Source organism: Lynx rufus, unplaced genomic scaffold (genome assembly GCF_022079265.1).
Source record: "Lynx rufus isolate CCGP_SWC_20201006 ecotype Redwood Valley unplaced genomic scaffold, mLynRuf1.p SCAF_6, whole genome shotgun sequence".
In the NCBI taxonomy this organism is placed as follows: Eukaryota; Metazoa; Chordata; class Mammalia; order Carnivora; family Felidae; genus Lynx; species Lynx rufus.
In genome coordinates, this window is record NW_025814878.1 from 66,513,981 (window position 1) to 66,537,972 (window position 23,992).

Below are 23,992 nucleotides of genomic sequence, written 5' to 3' on the forward strand. Positions count from 1 at the left end.
CCATGACATAAGTCTTTTCAAAACATCTTCACCTCTACTTTTTTCTGCTTGTTGAATCATTTACGCAGAGAAGAGTATTAAATTCTCCATTTATAATTGAGATTTTTGCCTTATTTTTATTAACTGCTCTGTCAGTTAAAAAAAATGCATTTTGAGGTTTTTTTTTTTTGAGGTGCATATACATTTAAGATTGTTATAGGTCCTTTTTATCTCTAGTGATATTTCTTGTTATTAAGTCTTTGTCCAATATTAATATAGGCTAGCCACTTTTTTTTTCATTAGTGTTAGGATTTAATATCTTTTCTGTCCTTATGCATTTATCTTTCTGCCTCTCCATCCAAACAGCTTTATTGAGGTATAATTGAGCTATAACATCGTGTAAATTTAATCTGTCTTACTTTTAATTTAATTGAATCTTTATATACAAAATGGGTTTATTCTGGACAGCATATAGTTGGTTCTTGATTTTTTTTTTTTCCAGTCTGACAGTCTCTGTCAAATGGGGTGCTTGTACCATTTAAATTTAATTATTACCATTACCATGGGGTGCTTGTACCATTTAAAATTAACTAATACTGTGGCTTGTTTTGGATCCACCCCCTTACTACTTGGTTTCAGTTTGCCCATGTGTTCTCATTTCCTTTTTTTCCCTCTTGCCATCATTTGGATTACTTGATGTTTTGATTTCATTATAGCACCACTTTAGGCTTATTAGGTATAAATCTTGGTTTTATATTTTAGGAGTTGTTCTAAGGTTTATAGTATATCCCTTTAATCGTTCACTGTTGACCTTTAAATAATATTATATCACTTTATAGTTAGGGTAAGACCCATACAACAATATCATTCTATTTCCTATCATATATTTTGCTTCTAAATATGTTATAAACCACACAATATTTTAATATTTTTGCTTTAGTTATCTTTTAATGAAGTGAAGAACAAATATTTTATATTTATTCTAGTTTTCAAACATTTCTTTTTCTTTTTTTCCTTTTTTTTTTTCACCAGTCATCTTTTATTTGGTGTTAATTCTTAATTAGGATGTGATTCATCCTAATTAAAGGATTCAAAGGTGCCAGGCAAAGGTCATAGTCAGGAATGTGAATGTGCCTCCATACCGGGCCCTCTTCGGTGGTGCTTGCATAGTGGCTCATGTGTGTGTTCCGTGTAATGACATAGTTGAAAAGCACATAAGCTGCCAGCACATAGAAATGCCAGTGATGCTTCCTTTCTTCACATTGACATACTTGTTGTAATACTGGTAATAACCTCTCTGCAATGCTCTGGCAATGCCCTTATGGTGAAATCCCACATCAGTATCCAGCTTGACTGTTCTCCTCGTTTGACGTCCATTAGCTTCTTCTTCATTGGTATGGAGAATGCCATCTTAGAGTCCTGGGTGTCTGTTATATCTAGTTGTCAGCCATTTCTGACAACTCTCCCTATTTTTTGTTTAGATACAGGTTTTATTGTTGTTGTTTAGATCTTATTTCTTCTGCCAGAAAACTTTCTTTTAAAATCTTTTGTGTTTTGGCCTGGTGGAAATTCATCTTATCAAATTTTGTCTGTCTGAAAAAATTTTTTATTGTGCTTTCATTTTTTAAAGATTTTCATTTGCTAAAGAGTTTTGGGTTTACAGTTTTCTGTTAGTACTTTTAAACTGGTGTTCTATTATCTTCTGGCTTATATAATTCATGACAAAGAGTCTACTGTCATTCCTATTTTTGTACCTTTGCATGTAAGGTTTTTTTCCTTCTTGCTGGAGTTTGTACATACTTTTTTCTTACATCCTTGTTCTCTAGGCTTCCACTGGGGTGTGTGTTATGTGTGCATGCTCATATGTGTGTTTAATTTTGCCATAATCTGAGGCATTTTTTCCTCCTAGTTGTTTTGTGTTTCCTTACCACTTTTCTTTTTTAAAATCACATTCCAGTTGTACAGATGTTCTGACTTTTTAATCTCTCAGGTCTTTGATTCTCAGTTGTTCCCCCCACCCCTGCCACCTTTTTTGTATTTCAGTTGGAAGAAGTGCTACACTTTTCTTCTTCAAGATTGTTTCTTCTTTAGTGATTCTTTCCTTTGTTGTGCTCAGTCTGTCGATAATCCCATTGATTAGCATTCTTTTTTTCTCTGATACTGTTTTTTATATTTTTCATTTCCATTTGTCTCATTTTTATAGTTTTCATCTCTTTGTGTTGTAATTCCACATTTGTCCATACATATTTTCCACCTTTTCCTTTAAAATACTAAGGTTTGGGGCACCTGGGTGGCTCAGCCAGTTAAGGGTCTGAGTTCGCTCAGGTCATGATCTCACGGCTTGTGGGTTTGAGTCCTGTGTCGGGCTCTGTGCTGACAGGTTGGATCCTGGAGCCTGCTTCGGATTCTGTGTCTCCCTCTCTCTCTGCCCCTCCCCCACTCACACTCTGTGTGTGTGTGTGTGTGTGTGTGTGTGTGTGTGTGTGTGTGTGTCTCAAAAATAAATACAAATTAAAAAAATATTAAGATTATTTTGTTTATTAATTTTATTTTTTAATTATGTATTTATTTTTAAATTAAAATTTACACCCAAGTTAGTTAGCATATAGTGCAACAATGATTTCAGGAGTATATTGCTTAATGCCCCTTACCCATTTAGCCCATCCCCCCTCCCACAACCCCTCCATCAACCCTTTGTTTGTTCTCCATATTTAAGAGTCTGTTATGTTTTGTCCCCCTCCTTGTTTTTATATTATTTTTACTTCCCTTCCCTTAGTTCATCTGTTTTGTATCTTTTTTTTTTTTTTTTTTTTTTAGACTCCTTAATATCTTTTATTGAATTAAACTTAACTGCTTGGTCACAGGAAAAAACAAACAAACAAACAAACAACAACAACAAAACAGACTTTCTAAGCACGGGAAAGCATCAATTTAAATTATTTTGCACATAAAGAATCTGTATGTCTTACTGACAATCACTTCGGAAAAAAGAAATTTTTTTTTTTTGTTTTTTGTTTTTTGTTTTTGTTTTTTTTTTTTATATGAAGTTTATTGACAAATTGGTTTCCATACAACACCCAGTGCTCATCCCAAAAGGTGCCCTCCTCAATACCCATCACCCACCCGCCCCTCCCTCCCACCCCCCATCAACCCTCAGTTTGTTCTCAGTTTTTAACAGTCTCTTATGCTTTGGCTCTCTCCCACTCTAACGTCCTTTTTTTTTTTTTTTTTTTTTCCTTCCCCTCCCCCATGGGTTCCTGTTAAGTTTCTCAGGATCCACATAAGAGTGAAACCATATGGTATCTGTCTTTCTCTGTATGGCTTATTTCACTTAGCATCACACTCTCCAGTTCCATCCACGTTGCTACAAAAGGCCATATTTCATTTTTTCTCATTGCCACGTAGTATTCCATTGTGTATATAAACCACGATTTCTTTATCCATTCATCAGTTGCTGGACATTTAGGCTCTTTCCATAATTTGGCTATTGTTGAGAGTGCTGCTATGAACATTGGGGTACAAGTGCCCCTATGCATCAGTACTCCTGTATCCCTTGGGTAGATTCCTAGCAGTGCTATTGCTGGGTCATAGGGTAGGTCTATTTTTAATTTTCTGAGGAACCTCCACACTGCTTTCCAGAGCGGCTGCACCAATTTGCATTCCCACCAACAGTGCAAGAGGGTTCCCGTTTCTCCACATCCTCTCCAGCATCTATAGTCTCCTGATTTGTTCATTTTGGCCACTCTGACTGGCGTGAGGTGATACCTGAGTGTGGTTTTGATTTGTATTTCCCTGATAAGGAGCGACGCTGAACATCTTTTCATGTGCCTGTTGGCCATCTGGATGTCTTCTTTAGAGAAGTGTCTATTCATGTTTTCTGCCCATTTCTTCACTGGGTTATTTGTTTTTCGGGTGTGGAGTTTGGTGAGCTCTTTATAGATTTTAGATACTAGCCCTTTGTCCGATATGTCATTTGCAAATATCTTTTCCCATTCCGTTGGTTGCCTTTTAGTTTTGTTGGTTGTTTCCTTTGCTGTGCAGAAGCTTTTTATCTTCATAAGGTCCCAGTAATTCACTTTTGCTTTTAATTCTCTTGCCTTTGGGGATGTGTCGAGTAAGAGATTGCTACGGCTGAGGTCAGAGAGGTCTTTTCCTGCTTTCTCCTCTAAGGTTCTGATGGTTTCCTGTCTCACATTTAGGTCCTTTATCCATTTTGAGTTTATTTTTGTAAATGGTGTGAGAAAGTGGTCTAGTTTCAACCTTCTGCATGTTGCTGTCCAGTTCTCCCAGCACCATTTGTTAAAGAGGCTGTCTTTTTTCCATTGGATGTTCTTTCCTGCTTTGTCAAAGATGAGTTGGCCATATGTTTGTGGGTCTAGTTCTGGGGTTTCTATTCTATTCCATTGGTCTGTGTGTCTGTTTTTGTGCCAATACCATGCTGTCTTGATGATGACAGCTTTGTAGTAGAGGCTGAAGTCTGGGATTGTGATGCCTCCTGCTTTGGTCTTCTTCTTCAAAATTCCTTTGGCTATTCGGGGCCTTTTGTGGTTCCATATGAATTTTAGGATTGCTTGTTCTAGTTTCGAGAAGAATGCTGGTGCAATTTTGATTGGGATTGCATTGAATGTGTAGATAGCTTTGGGTAGTATTGACATTTTGACAATATTTATTTTTCCAATCCATGAGCAGGGAATGTCTTTCCATTTCTTTAAATCTTCTTCAATTACCTTCATAAGCTTTCTATAGTTTTCAGCATACAGATCCTTTACATCTTTGGTTAGATTTATTCCTAGGTATTTTATGCTTCTTGGTGCAATTGTGAATGGGATCAGTTTCTTTATTTGTCTTTCTGTGGCTTCATTGTTAGTGTATAAGAATGCAACTGATTTCTGTACATTGATTTTGTATCCTGCAACTTTGCTGAATTCATGTATCAGTTCTAGCAGACTTTTGGTGGAGTCTATCGGATTTTCCATGTATAATATCATGTCATCTGCAAAAAGCGAAAGCTTGACTTCATCTTTGCCAATTTTGATGCCTTTGATTTCCTTTTGTTGTCTGATTGCTGATGCTAGAACTTCCAGCACTATGTTAAACAGCAACGGTGAGAGTGGGCATCCCTGTCGTGTTCCTGATCTCAGGGAAAAAGCTCTCAGTTTTTCCCCGTTGAGGATGATGTTAGCTGTGGGCTTTTCATAAATGGCTTTTATGATCTTTAAGTATGTTCCTTCTATCCTGACTTTCTCAAGGGTTTTTATTAAGAAAGGGTGCTGGGGGCGCCTGGGTGGCGCAGTCGGTTAAGCGTCCGACTTCAGCCAGGTCACGATCTCGCGGTCCGTGAGTTCGAGCCCCGCGTCGGGCTCTGGGCTGATGGCTCAGAGCCTGGAGCCTGTTTCCGATTCTGTGTCTCCCTCTCTCTCTGCCCCTCCCCCGTTCATGCTCTGTCTCTCTCTGTCCCAAAAATAAATAAACGTTGAAAAAAAAAAAAAAAATTTAAAAAAAAAAAAAAAAAAAAAAAGAAAGGGTGCTGGATTTTGTCAAAGGCCTTTTCTGCATCGATTGACAGGATCATATGGTTCTTCTCTTTTTTTTTGTTAATGTGATGTATCACGTTGATTGATTTGCGAATGTTGAACCAGCCCTGCATCCCAGGAATGAATCCCACTTGATCATGGTGAATAATTCTTTTTATATGCTGTTGAATTCGATTTGCTAGTATCTTATTGAGAATTTTGGCATCCATATTCATCAGGGATATTGGCCTGTAGTTCTCTTTTTTGACTGGGTCTCTGTCTGGTTTAGGAATCAAAGTAATACTGGCTTCATAGAATGAGTCTGGAAGTTTTCCTTCCCTTTCTATTTCTTGGAATAGCTTGAGAAGGATAGGTATTATCTCTGCTTTAAACGTCTGGTAGAACTCCCCTGGGAAGCCATCTGGTCCTGGACTCTTATTTGTTGGGAGATTTTTGATAACCGATTCAATTTCTTCGCTGGTTATGGGTCTGTTCAAGCTTTCTATTTCCTCCTGATTGAGTTTTGGAAGAGTGTGGGTGTTCAGGAATTTGTCCATTTCTTCCAGGTTGTCCAATTTGTTGGCATATAATTTTTCATAGTATTCCCTGATAATTGTTTGTATCTCTGAGGGATTGGTTGTAATAATTCCATTTTCATTCATGATTTTATCTATTTGGGTCATCTCCCTTTTCTTTTTGAGAAGCCTGGCTAGAGGTTTGTCAATTTTGTTTATGTTTTCAAAAAACCAACTCTTGGTTTCGTTGATCTGCTCTACAGTTTTTTTAGATTCTATATTGTTTATTTCTGCTCTGATCTTTATTATTTCTCTTCTTCTGCTGGGTTTAGGCTGCCTTTGCTGTTCTGCTTCTATTTCCTTTAGGTGTGCTGTTAGATTTTGTATTTGGGATTTTTCTTGTTTCTTGAGATAGGCCTGGATTGCAATGTATTTTCCTCTCAGGACTGCCTTCGCTGCGTCCCAAAGCGTTTGGATTGTTGTATTTTCATTTTCGTTTGTTTCCATATATTTTTTGATTTCTTCTCTAATTGCCTGGTTGACCCACTCATTCGTTAGTAGGGTGTTCTTTAACCTCCATGCTTTTGGAGGTTTTCCAGACTTTTTCCTGTGGTTGATTTCAAGCTTCATAGCATTGTGGTCTGAAAGTATGCATGGTATAATTTCAATTCTTGTAAACTTATGAAGGGCTGTTTTGTGACCCAGTATATGATCTATCTTGGAGAATGTTCCATGTGCACTCGAGAAGAAAGTATATTCTGTTGCTTTGGGATGCAGAGTTCTAAATATATCTGTCAAGTCCATCTGATCCAGTGTCTCATTCAGGGCCCTTGTTTCTTTATTGACCGTGTGTCTAGATGATCTATCCATTTCTGTAAGTGGGGTGTTAAAGTCCCCAGCAATTACCACATTCTTATCAATAAGGTTGCTTTTGTTTATGAGTAATTGTTTTATATATTTGGGGGCTCCTGTATTCGGCGCATAGACATTTATAATTGTTAGCTCTTCCTGATGGATAGACCCTGTAACTATTATATAATGTCCTTCTTCATCTCTTGTTACAGCCTTTAATTTAAAGTCTAGTTTGTCTGATATAAGTATGGCTACTCCAGCTTTCTTCTGGCTTCCAGTAGCATGATAAATAGTTCTCCATCCCCTCACTCTGAATCTAAAGGTGTCCTCAGGTCTAAAATGAGTCTCTTGTAGACAGCAAATAGATGGGTCTTGTTTTTTTATCCATTCTGATACCCTATGTCTTTTGGTTGGCGCATTTAATCCATTTACATTCAGTGTTATTATAGAAAGATACGGGTTTAGAGTCATTGTGATGTCTGTATGTTTTATGCTTGTAGTGATGTCTCTGGTACTTTGTCTCACAGGGTCCCCCTTAGGATCTCTTGTAGGGGTGGTTGAGTGGTGACAAATTCCTTCAATTTTTGTTTGTTTGGGAAGACCTTTATCTCTCCTTCTATTCTAAATGACAGACTTGCTGGATAAAGGATTCTCGGCTGCATATTTTTGCTGTCTAGCACCCTGAAAATCTCGTGCCAATTCTTTCTGGCCTGCCAAGTTTCAAAAGAGAGATCAGTCACGAGTCTTATAGGTCTCCCTTTATATGTGAGGGCACGTTTACCCCTTGCTGCTTTCAGAATTTTCTCTTTATCCTTGTATTTTGCCAGTTTCACTATGATATGGCGTGCAGAAGATCGATTCAAGTTACGTCTGAAGGGAGTTCTCTGTGCCTCTTGGATTTCAATGCCTTTTTCCTTCCCCAGATCTGGGAAGTTCTCAGCTATGATTTCTTCAAGTACCCCTTCAGCACCTTTCCCTCTCTCTTCCTCCTCTGGGATACCAATTATGCGTATATTATTTCTTTTTAGTGTATCACTTAGTTCTCTAATTTTCCCCTCATACTCGTGGATTTTTTTATCTCTCTTTTTCTCAGCTTCCTCTTTTTCCATAACTTTATCTTCTAGTTCACCTATTCTCTCCTCTGCCTCTTCCATCCGAGCCGTGGTGGTTTGCATTTTGTTTTCCATTTCCTTTAAAGCGTTTTTCAGCTCCTCGTGACTGTTCCTTAGTCCCCTGATGTCTGTAGCAAGAGATTCTCTGCTGTCCTGTATGCTGTTTTCCAGCCCAGCGATTAATTTTATGACTATTATTCTAAATTCACTTTCTGTTATATTATTTAAATCCTTTTTGATCAGCTCATTAGCTGTTGTTATTTCCTGGAGATTCTTCTGAGGGGAATTCTTCCGCTTGGTCATTTTGGATAGTCCCTGGTGTGGTGAGGGCCTGCAGGGCACTTCCCCTGTGCTGTGGTGTATAACTGGAGTTGGTGGGCGGGGCCGCAGTCCGACCTGATGTCTGCCCCCAGCCCACCGCTGGGGCCACAGTCAGACTGGTGTGTGCCTTCTCTTCCCCTCTCCTAGGGGCGGGATTCACTGTGGGGTGGCGTGGCCCGTCTGGGCTACTTGCACACTGCCAGGCTTGTGATGCTGGGGATCTGGCGTATTAGCTGGGGTGGGAAGGCAAGGTGCACGGCGGCAGGGGGGGCAGGCTTAGCTCGCTTCTCCTTAGGTGATCCACTTCAGGAGGGGCCCTGTGGCAGCCGGAGGGAGTCAGATCGCTGCCGGAGGTTTGGCTCCGCAGAATCACAGAGTTGGGTGTTTGCGAGCAATTTCCCTGGCCGGAGCCGGTTCCCTTTGGGATTTTGGCTGGGGGATGGGCGGGGGAGATGGCGCTGGCGAGCGCCTTTGTTCCCCGCCAAACTGAGCTCTGTCGTCCGGGGGCTCCGCAGCTCACCCTCCCTTTGTCCTCCAGCCTTCCCGCTTTCCGAGCAGAGCTGTTAACTTATGACCTCCCAGATGCTAAGTCGCGCTTGCTGTCGGAACACAGTCCGTCAGGCCCCTCCGCTTTTGCAAGCCGGACTCGGGGGCTCTGCTTGGCCGGCGAGCCGCCCCTCCGCCCCGGCTCCCTCCCGCCAGTCCGTGAAGCGCGCACCGCCTCGCCGCGCTTCCTACCCTCTTCCGTGGGCCTCTCGTCTGCACTTGGGTCCGGTGACTCCATTCTGCTAATCCTCTGGCGGTTTTCTGGGTTATTTAGGCAGGTGTAGGTGGAATCTAAGTGATCAGCAGAACGCGCGGTGAGCCCAGCGTCCTCCTACGCCGCCATCTTCCTAAAAACATCCTGTTTTGTATCTTAAAGTCATCATATGAGTGAAGTCATATGATATTTGTCTTTCTCTGACTAATTTCATCCATGTAATTGTAAATGGCAAGATTTCATTCTTTTTGATTGCTGAGTAATAAATACTCCATTGTGTGTGTGTGTGTGTGTGTGTGTGTGTGTGTGTGTGTATACCACATCTTCTTTATCCATTCATCTGTCAATGGACATTTGGGCTATTAAGGTTATTTTAAAGTCTTGGGGCGCCTGGGTGGCTTGGTCGGTTAAGCGTCCGACTTCGGCTCAGGTCATGATCTCACGGTCCGTGAGTTCGAGCCCCGCGTCGGGCTCTGGGCTGACAGCTCAGAGCCTGGAGCCTGTTTCTGATTCTGTGTCTCCCTCTCTCTCTGCTCCTCCCCTGTTCATGCTCTGTCTCTCTCTGTCTCAAAAATAAATAAACATTAAAAAAAATTTTTAAAAAAAGGTTATTTTAAAGTCTTTGATAATTCTAAAACATGAGACATCTCTGAGTCTTATTCTGTTGGCTGTCTTGTCTACTGAATGTAGATCATTTTTTTTTCTTGCTTTGTGTATGTGTGATATATTTTTTATTGGTTGATACATACATATATATATATATTTTTTTTGTTTGTTTGTTTTCCTGTTTGAACAGTAGAGACTGATGTAAATGTATTTGTGCTTAGTAATGGGTATATCTCTTTTTTCAGTTTGTTACTAGGTCTCATTTGAAGGGGGGTGGTTAGTGGTTGAATCAATCTGTTCTCTATTTCAGGTGGGTTTGTGTTGCTATATAGATATCTTTGATGCCCCAAAGACCCCACATTCCTTCAGCACATGACTGCTGTTAATGAGCTTATTGAGAGTGTGGAGCATAAAAGAGTTTCTGCCAAAAGTGGAATCAATACAAAATTGAATTCTCCCAAAGGTGAATCAGTTTATATCTCATCTCCCCTTGGAAGAGCTTGGGATTCAGTTCATTCTGTTGCCTCGAGACCTCAGCTCTCTATAGCCTTAACCAAAGTTAAGAATTTATAGATTATCTGCTTTTTATAATTGTCAGATTAGAAGCATCATTCTCTTGACACTTGTTATAGTAAGTGAAAGTGGAACTTTCCCTTAAACCAGCCTTTTAAAGATAACTTTAATTAATTAGTTTTTGAGAGAGAGAGAGAGAGAAAGAAGACACACGCATGCAGGGTAGGGGCAGAGAGAAAGAGGGACAGAGGATCCAAAGCAGATTGGAAGCAGATCCAAAGTGGGCTCTATACTGACAGCAGAGAGCCCGATGCAGGGCTCGAGCTCACAAACCCCCAGATCATGACCTGAGCCAAAGTTGGATGCTTAACCCAGGTGCCCTAAGATAACTTTAAAGGAGCTAAACACTTTAAGATTATGAATATAGACCTATAGAATGAATGAAGGGAGAAAAAATTTACTAATGTTATTCAGTTGGTACTTTTAACTTGGGATAATATCTGTTGTGACAGTTGCATGTGTAATTTGAAGTATGCTATAACTTAGAGATGGGAGTGAAAATAATGGAAATATGTTAAATGACTTAAATATTGGCTGTAATCATGAAGGCAGTGATATATAGAAGATGCCCATAACAAGTTAGGATAAATTTTCTTTCAAGAATTGTGAATGGGCAAAAAGAGTATTTTTAATTTAACATATTTTATGTATATAATTTCAAATATTAACAAGTAAATCCATTAATGAAAAGTTATATAACAAAATTTTTAGATTTCATGTCTATTCCTAAGAAAGTCTTTTTTTCAAGCATTTAACCTCCCTTTGTATGTACCTTTTTCATACAGTACATGGTACAATACATGTAAAGTCTGTTGGGTTTTTTTAATGTTTATTTTTGAGAGAGAGAGAGAGAGAGACAGAGCATGAGTGGGGGAGGGGCGCGCGCACACACACACACACACACACACACACACACACACACACAGAATCCAAAGCAGGCTTCAGTCTCTCAAACTCATGAACTGTGAGATCATGACCTGAGTGGAAGTCAGATACTTAACCGACTGAGCCACTCAGACCCCCTCAGATGTTGCAAATATCTTTGGGACATTTATTTCAGAGGCAAAGAAGTCTTTCTTTGGTTATTTTCTTATTTTTAATTGCAGTCTATTCTGAGTGATTTTACTTTTTTAGCTGTTTGACTTGAAGCTGCTAGTTACCTAATCTCCAATAGCCTCAGTTTCCTTTTGAGGCAAGTTAAGTAATAATACAAAGCTCAGAAATACATGTCTTGTGAGGAATTATGTAATTTGAATGATATATGTTAAGAACCAAGCACAACACCACTTTATTATTGGTCTTTAATACATGATAGGTGCTACTGTAAATGTTGATGTGTTAAGTATACAAAGTTAAATATAGAAAGTCTGTAGTGATCAACAAGGAGTAAAACAAGAGTAAAAACAAGGAGTGTTTCTTGTTTTGACCAAAGAGGTTTCCGATTCACAAAAAGTTAGAGTAAAATAAAAAAATGAAGTTACTTTCATTTCTCAACAGGTAGCATCATATTATTTAGAGTCTTGCCACCTCTATGTTACTTTATACATACTTTATATACAGGAACGATCCATTATATGAATTTGAGATTTAAAAAAAAATTTTTTTTAATGTTCATTTACTTTGAGAGACAGAGTGCAAGTGGGGGAGGGGCAGAGAGGGAGACATGGAGATTTTTGATTTAAGAATGGAAAAGCTATGTTTACTTGCTATAAATGATGTTTCTACAATTAAAGGAGGACAAATTCTTTTAACCTTTGAAAAGATTGTGTGTGGGGGGGCACCTGAGTGGCTCAGTTGGTTGAGTGTCTGACTCTTGGTTTTGGTTCAGGTCATGATCTCATGGTTTGTGAGTTCAAGCCCCGCGTCAGGCTCTGCACTGACAGTGCAGATCCTTTCTGGGATTCTTTCTCTCTTCCTCTCTCTCTGCCCCTCCCCTGCTCATTCTTTCTCTCTCAAATAAAACTTAAAAAAATGTTTTTTAGAGGTACCTGGCTGGCTTAGTTGGTAGAACATGGACTCTTGATATCATGGTCATGAGTTTGAGACCCTCCTTAACTTAAAATTAAAAAAAAAAAGCCAAGAATTTTTTTTTCTTTTTTTTTAAAAATGTGATAGTGGCATTTGGTTTTCATTGTGTTATTCCTCGGCAGAATTTGGGCTATGAATGTCTATGAATGTAGGAGGTTACGTTTTCTTACATAATTGGGTGCAGGAAATATTAAGGTTATACTTTTCTCCCTTGCTTGAAATTTTATCCATCATAGCTCATGGATTTTTAAAAACAGATGAAATAGAACATGAAGGTATTAATATATATACTTCTCAATATGAGTACAAGTTCCAAAAAATTTTTCCTCTAGGGTAAATATATCACATACATGAAATAAAGGCTTTAACATTGCTTTCCAAATTCCCAGTAAGAATGTAAGCTATTTTGACTCTTTGATGCTTAGAGTTTATTTTTTTTTCTCTTAAAAGGAATTTATAAGAAATAGGTATTTTTAATCCACATGGAATTTTTACTTTGGCAAATTTCTTCCTCAGTTGGCTAGGTCATTTAAACCTATGAGTGCATTGGAGACAAATGTATGAATGCCAGAACTATCCTGAAATTTCTGCCCATTTGGCCAGACCCTTGATAATATGGCTCTAAGATTCCCAATTTGCCAGCTCCCCACTTAAGAATTCTGTGTTGTGATAAGAGGAAGAGAAGAAACAAAAGAAATAAAGAAAATTTCAAGAGCATTACAGTTTTTTTTAAAGAAAAATTGTCTTAAGATATACATAAAATTTACCTTTTTAACCATCATTAAACAATGGTTCAGCAGCACTAAGGACATTCACATTGTTGTACAGCCATCACCATTATCCATCTTCAGATTTTTTTCATCTTTCTGCATGGAACTTTGTACCTGTTAAACGCTAACTCCTTATCCTCCCTGCCCCCCCAGCTCCCTCATTTCTGTCCCTATGAATTTGACTAAGGAGCATTATAGTTTTAAATGAATTTAGATGTTGGAAGCCAAATTGGTCTTAAACTAGTTAGATACTAGGATTACTCTTATTTTTCTTGGCTGAACTGCCCTCAGTTTAGAGAAGTTACAGATTCTGAAGAATGAAATGGCAGAGAAGATGAAGCCACACTTGGGGAAGAGACTCAGATTTTGTTGCATGTGAAATAAACTTGAAATTTTGGTTGTTGCTTTTGGAATACAAATTTCCCTGTAGATGTAGTGGTTTCCAGAGGATATGATTGTGGTTAAAGAGATGTATCACCCACAGCATATCTAAAATTTTGGATACAGTGTATTTGAATTCCAGACCTATCCTGACTGCACTCTAAGTTCGTCAGACTATGGCTCTGTGAAAGTGCATCTGTTCTCTGAAATACAGAAATCAATGTTTTGGGCTTCCATCAGTGATACACATCTTCTTTTCTTCAATGTAATAAAAAGCATTTAAAAAGTAAAAAGAAGCATTTAAACAGAAAACAAGCATTTAATAATATATAATAATAAAAAGCATTTAAAAGGTAAACAGAAGCATTTAAAACTACATGCTCAGAAATTATTGGATAGCTTTGGGCCTATACCTACTCTTTAGTAGATAAGGACACTGAAAAAACTGTCATTTGTATTTTATAGTGTGTATCCCTTGTAATGCATTTCTCTGCTTGAAAAAATATATTAAAAAAGACAACAAAAAGGACAAAAAAGAAAAAAATTAAAAATCCTCTGCTCATGCATGTGAGGAAGACACAAATACTATATTTTTGGACTGCAATCCCATGTCTGAGCTCACTAATGGTTACAGATTCTCAGGGGATGTGTCTCCTGCCCCCAGCCTCTATCTATCCCCTCACAAGTTTCTCTGCTGTTTCCTTTTTTTGTGTATGTTTTATACTTTATTCCCTGTATTTATTACTTCTCAATTTTTTATTTCACTTTGCTTTTGGCTTCTGTCTTCCTTCCTTTTGTGCTGGCTCAAATATATATTTTTAAAAATATTTTCTCTGTTATTTTGACTATTTAAGATATTTAGCCTGACATGAATGACAGTCTTCGTACATTAAGAATATCTTGCAAACGTTAACTAACTTAGGTCTCTCTGGATCACCTATCTCCCCCTTTTTGTATTTCAGTTCCTTTTTTTTTTTAAGTTTGTTTGTTTGTTTGTTTATTTAGAGAGGTTGGGGGAGGGAATGAGCTAGGGAGGGTAAGAGAGAGAGGAGAGAGAGAATCCCAAGCAGGCTCCACACTCAGCATGGAATCCAATGTGGGACTCAATCTCATGACTGTGAGATCATGACCTGAGCCAAAATCAAGAGTCAGATGTTTAATCAACTGAGCCCTTTCCTTGTATTTCAGTTCTTAAAGCATATATATTGTTTTTATAAATCTTATAAAAAATCAAAATACTCTTTAAGTGATTATTTTTAAAAATATGTGTATTTATTTTATAGCTACTTGAAGGAAATTTTGCCAAAGAAGTCAGCCATGAAATGGATGGACTTATCTTTCAGCCTATTGGAGTAAGTTCATTTGTGTGTGTATAGCAATGTGTGTGTGTTTGTGCGTGTGCATGTGCGTGAGCACTTGTAGTATGTAGTATGTATGTAAATATGTGTCTATACATGCTTGTATATATAAAGTACATTTCCCTGAGGTATATTTACTTAGGATTAATAACTGCTTTTCCTTAAAACAAGTTATTATAAAATATTTCTACTAAATATATGTAATGGTCAAATGAACAATTGTTTGCTCTTCACTCAGCTTAAGAAGTAAATATTATTAATCCTTATTTTTCAAGGAAGTTAGTTCTTGCAAAATGAATGTTAATTATTTCTGTACTAGAAATCTACCAGTAATATTACATAAATGCTTATTTCTTTCTGTAGCCCAATCTACCTTTAAATATTAATATTTCTAAATTTGTCATGGATGGATGAGTAAAATTCAAATAATTTTTAATACTTAAAATACAATTCTTTGAATATTATATGTCAAATTTCTGAAACTCACTGAAGAACTTTGAATGATCAAGTCATATTTTGGAATAAGCTACATTTTACTCTATAGTATGGTTTCTCAACTTTAGCACCAGTGACCTTTTTTTTTGCCAGATAATTCTTTTCTGTGGAGGAGTGTCCTGTGTGTTGTAGGGTGTTTAGCAGGATCCTTGGTCTGTATTTACTAGTGCCAGGATTACTTCTTCCCCTAATCCATCTCTTCAGTTTGTGACAACCAAAAATATATGCAATCACTGCCTACTTTCCCCCAGAGAGCAAAATTACCCTCCTATGACAACTTGTGCTCTCTCTAGGGCACTCTTTGTCAAAATGTAGCCCGTGGACAAGGAATATTAGCCTGACCCAGAAAGTTGTTATAAAAGCAGCTCACCTTGGACGTACTGATCAGAAACCCTGGGATGGAGCCTAGCAATTTGTGCTTTAATAAGCTCTCCATGTGACTCTAACTCACGTTCATGTTTGGTAGAGTTGTATTTCATGTGCTATACCTCATCACGTGCTGCAGTTTGTCTCATAAGCTCCATTGGTCCATCAGTAACTCTATCCTTAGAAATTAGGGCACGGGCATAGCTGAGAAGTTGTATTGAGAGACCTCAACCTGGATGCCTGTGGAAAAGGGAAAGAAACTAATATTTTTGAAAACTGTGTATTAAACACTATATTATATATAAGTTACATAAATACTAGAACTTTAATATGTAGGCTTAAATATAATGTAGATATGTGATTGTCTTCTGTCTTCCTTCCAGTCCCCTTTGCCAAACAGGTGGAGGGAAACTCTTTTGTGGTTGAGGGAAGAGGTGATGAAGGAAAGTTAGAGGCTGGGGATAGAAATTGTAGAAAATGCTGTCTTAGGAAGATGGAAGTTACTAGATCTTTGAGTTCTAGTATTTTCCAGGCTTAATCTCCCTAGATTGAAATAAAGTCTAAAGATAACAGTAATTACAGTAAATTTTATTGTGTTAAACTCATCGGTTCATACTCACGTGTATGTGAGATTTTGGTGAATGTAAGAGAAATGATCTGACATGGAAGTCAGTCTCTGGGATGTCTAGGAAAGTCAGCCAATGTATTAGTCTGTTTCCATCCTAGTAACCACACTTGTCATTATAATGACTTTGTAATTGATATCTGGTAAGTCAAGTCTCTCTTTGCCAGGATTTTCTTAAATATGTGAGGACATTTGGTTTAACATATAAATTTCAGAAATAGTTTCTCTGGTTACCCAGAAATTCTTGTTCAGTTGGAATTAGGAGTTCAGTTGGAATTGCTTTGAATTTAGTTTGGAGAAAATTGATGTTTTTACAGTGTTAAATCATCTCAATGAATAAGGTTTAGCTGTTTTCGGGTCTTTTTCTGTTCTCTAATTGAGTTTGAGTTTTTAATTGTTGTCTAATTTCTATATATTTATTTTCCATTTTCACAGTAAATGGTGTCTTTGTTGGTACTTCTGATGTACTGCCACGTTGATTGATTTATTTTGTTGATTCAGGAATCTTGCTGAATAGTCTTAGTTCTAATAATTGTCTAATTTTACCAATTGGCCAGGACCTCTAGTACTGGCTGAAACATACACTTTATTGGGGGGAGGAGGGGGAGACATTCATACCTTATTCTCAACTTCAAAGGGAATGTGGCTAAATTTTCTCTCTTAAGTATGTTTTTGGTAGATTTCAGTTAGATAACTTTTATCATGCCAAGAAATTTTTGTTTCTGTTCATACAAAGTTTTTTTTTCCCCCCCAATCATAAATAGATTTTGGGAGTTAACAAATGCTTTCTCGGTATCTCTTGATTGAGATTGCCATGTTGTTTTCCTTTTTATAACATTAATGTAGTAAGTTACAATGATTTTCTCATGTTGACCTGTCCTTACATTCTGACATAAATGCTGCTCAATCATGATATATGTAATTTAGATCTGGGTGTAATAGTTTTTTGAGGATTTATGCCTCCTTATTACTTACAGTTTTTTCCTTTTTTTTTTTGTACATTCAAAATATAGATGGTAATATTATGGAAAAATATAAGTTTCAAGTAACACATAATAATACATGCCCATGGTTTTAAAAGTAAAATATCTTGGCTTGTACTGAAAAATAGCGCTGTCTCTTCTACTTTCCCCACACTCAAAGTACCACTCCTTGGAGGGGATTATTTTCTGTTGTTTTAGCTGTGTTTTTTTTCTTTTCCCTCCCTATTTCTACAAAATCTGTTTATGCTGCTCTTCCTTGGTTTTCTGTTTTATACATGATCTGCCTACTCTCTGCTGTTGAAGAACAGGATTGAGCTCTTTCACTCCTCCAACATCACCCCTTCTCCTTCTGTCATCCCATTATAATTATATCACATTTTGGGTCAAATGAATATTCAGTATTTGTATTTCTGTTGTAACATAAATATTGTTCACATCTGAGTCAAGTTGTATAATATTTTATTTTCATAGAAAACTTTTTTTGCCTAGAGTTAGGAAGTGCCTTGTATTTTCATTTGTTATGATTATCACTGCTTCTTTCCTTAAATTCTTTAAAAGAACTTTTTGTTAAGTTTTATTTATTTATTTTGAGAAAGAGAGGGGGAGAGGGAGAGAGAGAGAATCCCAAGCAGGCTCCGTGCTGTCAGAGTGGAACCTGACTGGGGCTCAGTCTCACAAAGTGTGAGATCATGACCTGAGCCAAAATCAGAGTTAGACGCTTAACTGACTGAGCCACCCAGGTGCCCCTGAAGAGACTTTTTTCCATTAGATATTCCTTTCCTGCTTTGTCGAAGATTAGTTGACCATATAGTTGTGTGTCCATTTCTGGGTTTTCTATTTTGTTCCACTGATCTATGTGTCTGTTTTTATGGCAGTACCATACTGTCCTAATCCCTATAGTTTAGTAATATGACTTGCAGTCTGGAGTTGTGATACCTCCAGCTTTACTTTCCTTTTTCAAGAATGCTTTGGTTATTTGGGGTCTTTTGTAGTTCCATACAAATTTTTGGATCGTTTGTTCTACCTCTGTAAATAGTGTTGGTGCTATTTTGATAGGGATTGAATTAAATGTGTAGCTTGCTGGGGCACCTGGGTGACTCAGCTGGTTGAGCATCTGACTTTGGCTCAGGTTGTGATCTCGCAGGACAAGGGTTCGAGCCCCGCATCAGGCTTGCTGCTTTCAGCACTGAGCCTGCTTTGGATCCTCTGCCCTCCCCCACCTTTCTGCCCCTGGCCCACTTGTGTGCTCTTTCTCTCTCTTAAAAATAACATTTAAAAAAATGTGTAGATTGCTTTGGGTATAGGCATTTTAACAGTATTTGTTCTTCCAACCCTTGAGCATAGAATGTTTTTCCATTTTTTCTGTATGTCTTCTTCAGTTTCTTTTATAAGTGTTGTATAGTTTTCAGAGTACAGATCTTCTACCTCTTTGGCTGGGTTTATTCCTATCTTATGGGTTTTGGTGCAGTTGTAAATCAATGTGATATGCCACGTCAATAAAAGAAAGAATAAGAACCATGTGATCCTCTAAACAGATTCAGAAAAAGCATTTGACAAAATACAACATCCATTCACGATATAGACCCTCAACAAAGTTGGGACAGAGAGAACATTCCTCAAAATAATAAAGGCCATATGAAAAGCTCACAGCAAATAACATCCTCAGTGGGGAAAACCTGAGAGCTTTTCCTCTGTGGTCAGGAACAGGGCAGAGACTGGAAGTCCTAGTCTCAGCAATCAGACCAAAAAGAAGTATAGGCAGGCTATTTAAAAATTTATAGCTATTTTATTTTTCTTGTTATACATGCATATGTATAATCTATTTTATGCTGTGTCTTTTTTTCTTTTATGGAAGTCTTCAGTGACTTAAAGTCTCACTTGTTTCCTTGCAGAGTCCCTATTTATTCTTCATGAAACAATAATGTTAGATTTGCTACTTGAATATTCTTCTCAGAGACTTCTCAGTGGGTTAGAATTGGTCTCTGATTAAGATAAGCCACTTAATATCTCTTTGGTTCTCCAGTTCTTTATCTGTAAAATGTACAGGCTATAATTAATAACTTAGCTCTGAAATTCTGAAATGATCATATGATGATCAATGTATGTCAATATAAATCAACACTTAAGAATTCCTTCTTCCTGCCAACATCTGGGAAAATGTTTTGGGTAAAGAATTCTTAATAAGAGAGAGAATAAACTCTTATTTTCCTAAAAACAATACATCTCTTAAATGGAAATTTAGACTGTTGCAATAGATAGAGTTTTTGTGAAGTTTATCATTGTCACCATTATGAGTTTATTTCTATTGTTTTTTTTTTCCTGCCATCATTTCAATAGAATTCTCACTTTTGCATGCTAAATTATACATAGTATATGGAATGGCTTTGCAAAGATCACATTTTGTTCATCAATGGACGTCAGTTTCTTATTAATTTAGCCTAACAGATCCTTAGGTTAGTATATATCTACAAAAGACTTATAACAATATTTTGTTATAAAAAATATTTCACAACTACTTATTTTGATAAAAGTTTACTTGATAATATAGCACTATACTGTACTAGTCTTTGGTTAATCCTTTTCATTTTCCATGAAAGTTTAATGATTTTAGTCCATGTTTCATTTGTAATTGTATTTTCTCATGATCATTTTCCACCTAGTTTTATTTCTCAAAAGTACAACACTTTGTCAATTATGTCTTAATTTTTACCACAAATGCATACCTTTCACAACGTGTATAAGTGTGCCCTTCAGTGAGACTTCACTGTTAATTGATAGATTGTCATGTGGCTATAAGAAGGATGTGGTACTTACTGACATGTCTGCCAATTCTATTTTTTTTTCATTTCTATTGTATTTGTGTTAAATCTTCAAAAGGATATTCTGAGTATAAAATGTATTAACTCTGCCATCCAGAAGAGGCTCCAATTTAGCATAAATGTATCCAGGAGAGCTATTTTCTTGCTCATATCCAAAATTTCATTGTATCCAACTTTGTAGCATTTATTATTTTTTTATGATTTTACTTTGCAATTTCGATCTGATTTTTCTATTCTTACATACTGTGTTCTTAGTTTGGGCCACCACCACAGGTGGGGTCCTATATATTCCATTTTTAAACTTTTGATTTACCAAAGCCACAGGTAAGAATGTACTTGGTTTCTACACAGAGACTTTTGACTTTTCTACGTCTTTCAAAAAATGAAGGCATAAGTTTCTATTAAGTAGGTGAACTTGAATGACCTTATCAAGCACTGTATTCATGATAATTCTGCTAAAGGAAGCAGAGTTTAAGATCTATTTTTCTAATAATTCATGACTCTTATGATTTCTTTTCATTGCTTTCAAAGAAAGAATACTTACATTTTTTCTTTTGCCTAATTCTTTGGTATTGAAACCACTGTGCTTATGTGTTGTCATCAAGTTCCTTGTCTTTACCAAGTAAAATGGCCTTTTTGTGATTGCTATTGCATATCCAAAGGAAAGACCTTAATTTTCCTTTTCAGCAGCTCTAAGTTTTCTGTGTAAAGAGGTAAGAGCAGAATTGATTACACACAGTTGTAGTTTCCAGTGGTGGGAGATGTGATTTTAAATCGTCCAGAGATGGAGTATTAAATGACATTGCATCACACAATGAGAAATTCAATCCCATTCCAGTTTTTATTTATTCTCTGTTTATAAAGTCTATTTATTTCTAGTTTTTAATATCTAAGGCTTGCTAATCTTTCCCTTTTCAATCAAATAAGTGTGGGTCTGGTTTTCCACTATTTAAAGGCAATATATTGTCAGGGATAACTTAGTATCCCTGATTCATATTCATCATAGCTAATTTTAGGACTACTTATTAGGGGTAAGCAATACCATTTTCTATTTATGGTATAGATACCATTTGGATCAGGGTGGTTGGGAGGCTCAGTCAGGTAAGTCTCTGACTTGGGCCCAGGTCATGATTTCGCAGTTTGTGAGTTTGAGCCCTGCATTGGGCTCTGCGCTGACAACTCGGAGCTTGGAGCCTGCTTTGGACTCTTCGTTTCCCCTCTCTCTCTGTCCCTTCCCTGCTTTCTCTCTCTCTCTCTCTCAAAAATAAATGAATAAACATTAAAAAAAACTTGGATAAACTTGGATAAACTTTCCCAATTATCTTTGGGGCCATTTTTCAACCTTCCACAGTTATCTAGCTTGATACAGTATTTCCATCTAATAGCTGTAGACGCTAATACGTAATATAAATTTTTATTCTGCCCTTGTATGATTTGTAAATTACCTTCATTGGGCTATTTAAAGCAAGTTCTGAATGAGAATTTAGGAACCTTAATCAGACTAAGAACTAATTTTTAATATAAAATTTGCCAGCATTTCTACATTTTTCTTCTGGGGAAATCTAAAAACTTTCATGAACTCAGCTTTAATAATTAAGTGCAGGCAGGGTAAGTGATGGGCACTTATGGCAAATTAATGTGGTATATAGTCATAGTGATATATATAATATGGTATTTTTTATCATGTTAAAATACATGTAAATTTAAATCTAAATAAAAATTTTTTTAAATTTAAATTCAAGTTAGTTGAATTTACTACTACATATAGTGTAGTATTGGTTTCAGGAGTAGAATTTAGTGATTCATCACTTACAAATAACATAGTGCTCATCCCAACAAGTACCCTCCTTAATGCCCATCACCCATTTAGCCCATCCCCACACCCACCACCCCTCCAGCAACCCTCAGTTTGTTCTCTGTATTTAAGAGTCTTATGGTTTGCCTCCGTCTCTGTTTTTATTTTGTTTTTCCTTCCCTTCTCCTGTGTTCATCTGCTTTGTTTCTTAAATTCCACATGAGTGAAATCATATGTGTAAATCTTTTACCTTTTATTAAAAAATTTTTAATGTTTGTTTCAGAGAGAGAGAGAGAGAGAGAGAGAGCGCGCGCGCGCACAGGTGTGCGTGAGCACGAGTGGGGGAGGGGCAGACTGAGAAGGGGACAGAGGATCCAAGGCGGGCTCTGGCTGACAACCTGTTGGGAGTTATCCAAATTTTAGAATCTATAGTTCTTTTTTTCTGGAATTCTTTGGCCTCTTTTTTTTTTTAATTTTTTTTTTTAACGTTTATTTATTTTTGAGACAGAGAGAGACAGAGCATGAACGGGGGAGGGGCCGAGAGAGAGGGAGACACAGAATCGGAAGCAGGCTCCAGGCTCTGAGCCATCAGCCCAGAGCCCGACGCGGGGCTCGAACTCACGGACCGCGAGATCGTGACCTGAGCTGAAGTCGGACGCTTAACCGACTGAGCCACCCAGGCGCCCCTCTTTGGCCTCTTTAAAGACCAAGACTTCAGGGTCTTTCTTGGTTGCTTTGCTTGGCTGTTAGCATTCTTGGAAAAGAGAAGATAAAGGGGGCGAGGGCCCAAGGTTCAGTAGGTAAGCTTTGCTGAACTTTCAGTTTGCCTCTTCAGTTAAGCTTGAATCTTCTGGACTGAGCTTCTGTCCTTCACTTTTTCCACAGAATAAGGGTATCTATCTCCTGCCTTTTGCCCAGGGTGGAGGAGGGAACTAGAGACTTTAATGTTCCTTATAAAGATTTTCAACCATTCTCCTTATTTTCAGTTCTGTCCCCCTTGGCAGCCTTCTTGGTTATCTGTTTCCTACATTATTTAATCCATTCTGGGGAACTGTGGCATGTAGCATGAATTGCTTTCATTGGTGTCCTCCTCTGCAAGCACTGAGTATTCAGTTTTCTGGGCTCTGTGCCTTACTAACTTCTCCAGCTCCTTTCTGTCTTTCAAAAATGTATTGACATGTTGTTTTCTGCTGTTGTCTTCTCTCCTGTATTTCCTTTTCTGTTGATAACTCTTTTCTGTAACTCCTACTTTAGTGAGGTTTCAAATCAAAGTGGATATAAATGCACCTGTTCAGTCCACCACATTTATCAGAAAATCTTCAAAACTTCTCACAGTGTGGTGTTGCATCTCTTGGCTCCCTTGACCCAACAATTCAAATAAATTAAGAAAAGAACTGATTGAGTGACCATTCTAGCAATCCGAGTGAGTCTGTGTAAAGTGGAGAGGCGGTCCTGGTTGGGGTAGACAGAGCTTGATTTTTAACCTCTGATCCCTTCTCTGATACTACAGAAATATTCCAGAAGCAAATGAATGGTGTAAGATGAGAGGATTCTGGTGCTTTTACTTGTGAAAAAACTCTTTGGCCTATATTTATTTGGTGCTAGTTACTTAAAACTTAGCAAAAAGGTAATTCTGCTCTATTATATTAATTACAGTGAGTGAATTCAAGTTGAATAAAAGGTAGAAAATGTTACTCCTGCTAAAAAGATGAAAAAAGAGAAAATATTTGAATCTTGAGAAAATACTGAAAAATAGTGATAAAGATACCATAAAAGTGGTGATTCTGTTGAGGGCAAAGTTCCCAGCACCAGCTTAGAGGAAAGTTTCCTTACCATTTCATTTAATGTTCTGTGTTTCACGTAGTTTATTATTTTTATATGAAAAAGGAAAGCAAAGTTAATTAATGGTGTGTTCAAGAAAATAGAGCTTAGAGTATTTTTTTGTGATTATAAAGGAATACACCAGTATCTGATATTTACTAAAACACAGAGCAGCCATTAATTATTGTGAAAGCCTCAATTTAAACAAAGTAGATTAAATTGTTTATAGAATTATAGAAAATCTGAGATGAAAAGATACTTCCAAGATTAGCCCAATGGTTTCAAAACACTAATTTCCAAAATTGTTGTTTTCTGTGAAC

At 37.3% G+C, this 23,992-nt stretch overlaps 1 protein-coding gene across 1 annotated transcript in view; it reads left to right on the forward strand.

Annotated features, from left to right (window-relative positions):
• Nucleotides 1–23,992, forward strand: part of RNGTT (RNA guanylyltransferase and 5'-phosphatase) — a 320,167-nt gene that overhangs the window by 144,872 nt on the left and 151,303 nt on the right. Inside the window, exon 12 of the mRNA XM_047102241.1 lies at nucleotides 14,694–14,762. Within this exon, the coding sequence (XP_046958197.1) occupies nucleotides 14,694–14,762 (69 nt within the window). The remainder of the gene's footprint in view (nucleotides 1–14,693; nucleotides 14,763–23,992) is intronic.